This window comes from Cololabis saira, chromosome 14 (genome assembly GCF_033807715.1).
Source record: "Cololabis saira isolate AMF1-May2022 chromosome 14, fColSai1.1, whole genome shotgun sequence".
In the NCBI taxonomy this organism is placed as follows: Eukaryota; Metazoa; Chordata; class Actinopteri; order Beloniformes; family Belonidae; genus Cololabis; species Cololabis saira.
Window position 1 is genome coordinate 42,779,172 of NC_084600.1, and position 4,144 is coordinate 42,783,315.

Below are 4,144 nucleotides of genomic sequence, written 5' to 3' on the forward strand. Positions count from 1 at the left end.
AAGTGACAATGCTTAAATGTCACAGCTACTGTATTATGTGTTTGATTTGTTTCAGGTTGGAGCAGACAATGTGAGAGCTCTTTATAAAAAGGACACTGGAGCTAGAGATAGAGTACAAGAAGTACAAGATAAAGAAAGTAAAACTTGAGGTGGAGAAACTGGAGTATGAAAAGAAGGTAATTCAGTAACGTAATTCATTTCCTGGCATGGGAAACAAACTAAAATGTTTCTTCCTTTATTCCAGGAAACAAACTAAAATGTTTCTTCCTTTTTTCCCTCAGGAACGGGAGAACAGAAGATAACCCGATGGAAGGAAAAAAAAATAAAGAATAACTGAAGTACAAGGCCTGTTATTTCTTTGTTCAGGCCAAAAATTGGTCTGTGATGGCCTCTCTCACAGCCCTGCCAGTAGGGTAGTCGAGGGTGATGGGGTCCACCACATCAGGGGGTTGTTGGTCGACAGGAGGGGCCCTCTCCCTCCGTATGGTGGCGACATTGTGGAGCACAACACATGCTGCAACAATCCTGCTAGCTCGGTCTGGGGCCACTCTGAGCCCACGAAGGCAGGTGAAGCGGGCCTTCAGGATGCCAAATGTCATTTCTATCCTGACCCTGGTTCTGGAAAGGGCCACGTTGAATCTAGTTTGTGGCCCTGCATCAGGGTCAGGATAGGGGGTCATCAAGAAGGGCTGGCAGGCATATCCCCTGTCACCGACAAGCACTCCACTGAACAGCCCTGACGATAAAAAGGAATGATGCCATGATCAGTATCACAGAATGCAGTTTAAAGAACATAAGACATATATGCAGAGTAAAGTTGCCATACCTTGCTCGAGTCTGTGGCACAGTGTGGACTCCCTGAAGATCCGGGAGTCATGGACCGACCCAGGCCACTTGGCGTCGATGCTCGTGACCATGCAATTATGGTCACATGTCATCTGCAAAAGCATTTGTGGTTAACAATCCACAAGATAATAGCATTGAAGTCATTGTAGCATCAATGTGCATTTGACAGGACCTGTGCTGTGTCATTTTGTCCTTATGTGCATATATTTCCACATGTGCTAAAAGGGAATGACTTTTAATTATCCAGGCTACTGCATTTCCTGCAATGTGCCAGTATGACCAAACAATTAGTACCCTTATTAGATAACTTTATTTATTCCCAAGGGGAATGTTTAGTGTTACAGCAGCTATCACATAAATGACAGACTTACACAAGACACACGTAGCTTAAAACAAACACAATGAGGTGTGTGGATTACCATATAGGAGATATACACATATGTGTATTCCCATGCCTGGAAATGAATTGCGTTACTGAATTACCATCTTCTCATACTCCAGTTTCTCCACCTCAAGTTTTACTTTCTCTGGGGAAACCTATGACAGGAGTAGGCTGCATTTAATATACAATAGTATACGTCATAGGGTGTACATTATTTATAGATGAAGTAGTTAAATAGGTTGATGTATATTTTACCTGCTATGGCATAAAACCCCTCTTTAACAGACTGCGTCGGCAAGTGGCCAGGGAAAACAACAAATCCATCCAGCATGTCTGTGAGGGCACGTGCCACTTTATGGATGGCATTGCAGACTGTATTCTTGCTTAGATTTTCAGCATCACCCACAGCATACAGGTAGGTACCCGTGGCGAAGTACCGCAGGGCAATGCAGATGGTTTGGGGCACTGTGAGCGCACGACTCCGACGTGTGGCACTGGCCACATACGGGTCGAGCAGCTGACACAAATATGCCATGCCCTCCACCGAGAATCTGGATCGTTCATACAGGTACTCATCAGGGAAAGCAAAGGGGTTTTGGTTGTCCCTGAATACGCGTTCTCTTCGGAGGGATCCTCTCACAATCCGCGCACCGAGCTCCACTGGATTCTCTTCGAAAGGGCATGCCATTTTCCAAGAGAGCTGATTGGTCAGTGGGCGGTGCTTTTATACCCGGCGATCTGTATCTCGAACATAACCTGCTCCGGAGCAGGTTAGCTGTTCAGCATAAGTTACCATGGCGATGTACCCCGGTAAGAAGTGAACCACCGTCGTAGTCCTGAAAACCCAGGGTTAAACCTGAAGTTACCTCGCTAACCCCAAATCCCGCTTCGTAGTACAGGCCCCTGGTGGGCCAGTCTAGGCTCAAAATGCCCGGGCAGATTTTTTTTGTCCCAGTCCAGCCCTGCTCAAACGCGTATCCAATGTTTACTCGTGTGCCTGCCCGTTTTTGCTCGTAATTTCTTTTCGACTCGCGACTTGTCTCTGATAAAGGCTTCGTTTTCTTCTTGGTAGCACTTTTTAGTGGGCTACTAGAAAATTTAAATTGTATACGCATTTTTTTCATAAATCCTGCCTCATCATCCTTTAAGAGGTTTGTCTCTTTTCCCGATTACTGGGTCAAGCGCGAAAATCCAGAGGATGCACACAAAAATGCACACACTTATATCAAATTCTTCACCTGTCCAGTCAAGAATGTGAAACAATAAATGGTTTGAGGATAAGTTTGAAGTCTCAGCCATGTACTCCCCTGAGCTGAACATTTAGACGAGCTTCATATCATGGCAGTGCACATGGAGTATACCTTTACTCTCGCAAATGATCCTGAGTGTTGTCCCAGTTACCTTTTGTATTTTTCCAACTCATCCCCCACAGAGCTTGACATCATGAAACCGTGAGACATTAGAAACTCTCATCTTAATACAGATTGCTCTTCTTTTTTGTGACTAACAGTAGTTGTTGAATGAGGAAGACTTCTGCCTAGAAAAATTGATGGGGGGGTGGAAAAAAGCTGAAAATGAATGCATGACTAAGCATGACGTGTGCAATGTACAGCTGCTGTCGAGCTCTGCAGACAAACATGTACATCAACAAGACAGGTATGCTTGTGTGTCTGAGGGCTTTAAGTCTCCTTACAGTAAAGTTTTGTGGACATGTGTACGTCAGAGGTTTCCTGTCTATGTAAATATGCCCGAGACTCAGAGATGGGAACAGAGCAGACAGTTACGGGACAGTGAGGACCGACTCTGTTTTAGAACTTATTTAAAATGTACATTCGAGGTTGCCGGTTGAGAAATAAATGTGAACATGACCTTGCAGATTGTTTCAGTGTGCCAATTATTTTTATTTTTTGAGGCAACAATTGAAAAAATAAATGAATCTATTATTCAGTTTTTGAACCCTGTGACGGGGTTCTTTCCAAAAAAAAAAAAACCTCTCCAATCAAAAAAAAACTGGCAGTCGGATAATATTAAAGTACTATATTATATTTTATTGTTGCCGGCCTTCAAGGATGCAAAGGTTCATCTTTTACAATAATGCAAAAAAAAAATACTGCAGTTGAAAAAACAAAATTAATTGAAAATGCAAAAAATAAAACAGGAAGTTTTTCAAAAAGTCAAAGTTTCTACTGAGATGCTGCCTTCTGTACAGCTGATTTCACCCCCCCCCCAAGCCAAAACCGGCTTCATTTATACTTTTAACCCCTCCCACTACACCTGGATTCAATCACTGATCCCTCTGTTTGGCAATCAGACTGAATGGGACACAGCTGACGACCATGCGGTGTGTGTGTGTGTGCATACGAGTATACATGTATGAATGAATACACATAGGACAACTAAGTTTGCACCCTCAGTTGCGCTACTAGACTGAGGGAAAAAAAAGGATAATTTTCTTAAAACATTAAGAAAAGGGTGAGCAGATGGAGTAGACGTGTTTCGTGAGTGCTCCCGTGAGTGCCAAACTTTTTAAACCACCAAGCCCTCAAACTTTCAAACTTTTTCCTTTAAAAGGGATTCCCTGTTGCTGTTTTTCTTTTTTTTTGTCTCGAACGAGCCCACTTACCTCCGAGATGGCTTCGAAGAGCGGCAAGTCGGGAAAAAAGGACGAGGCTGGCGCTGTCTTAACCCTGGCGGCATTACCACGTTGCTGGAGGAACACCGCGCTGCTCTGGCCGCCGAGTTCAAAAATACTTTCAGTCAGCTCGACTCCAAACTCGACCAAACGCGGCTCGCGGTCGAGGACCATGGCCAACGGGTTTCGTCCCTTGAACTCGCCACAGAAGACCTCAGCCAGCGAGTTACGGACCTTGAAGGCATCTGCTCGACTCTACGGGATGATAATGCTCGGCTGAAGGC

General features: G+C 44.3%; 1 protein-coding gene across 1 annotated transcript; it reads right to left on the reverse strand.

Moving 5' to 3' along the window:
• Positions 1 to 362: 362 nt before the first annotated feature.
• Positions 363 to 1,763, reverse strand: LOC133459392 (putative nuclease HARBI1). The gene is made up of 4 exons (XM_061739284.1): positions 1,635 to 1,763; positions 1,330 to 1,383; positions 827 to 938; positions 363 to 736 (listed from the first exon to the last, which is right to left on the reverse strand). Exons 1-4 carry the CDS (start codon positions 1,761 to 1,763, stop codon positions 363 to 365), a joined length of 669 nt encoding a protein of 222 aa, XP_061595268.1.
• Between the last annotated feature and the right edge of the window lie 2,381 nt (positions 1,764 to 4,144).

What these genes read in the sequence shown, in the direction of transcription:
- LOC133459392 (XM_061739284.1), bottom strand. Translation starts at nt 1,763, where the DNA reads ATGGCATATTTGTGTCAGCTGCTCGACCCGTATGTGGCCAGTGCCACA. An exon ending in CGGGTACCTACCTGTATGCT is followed by an intron (nt 1,384 to 1,634) that starts GTGGGTGATGCT and finishes CTCCTGTCATAG; the next exon opens with GTTTCCCCAGAGAAAGTAAA. An exon ending in AACTGGAGTATGAGAAGATG is followed by an intron (nt 939 to 1,329) that starts GTAATTCAGTAA and finishes ATGCTTTTGCAG; the next exon opens with ATGACATGTGACCATAATTG.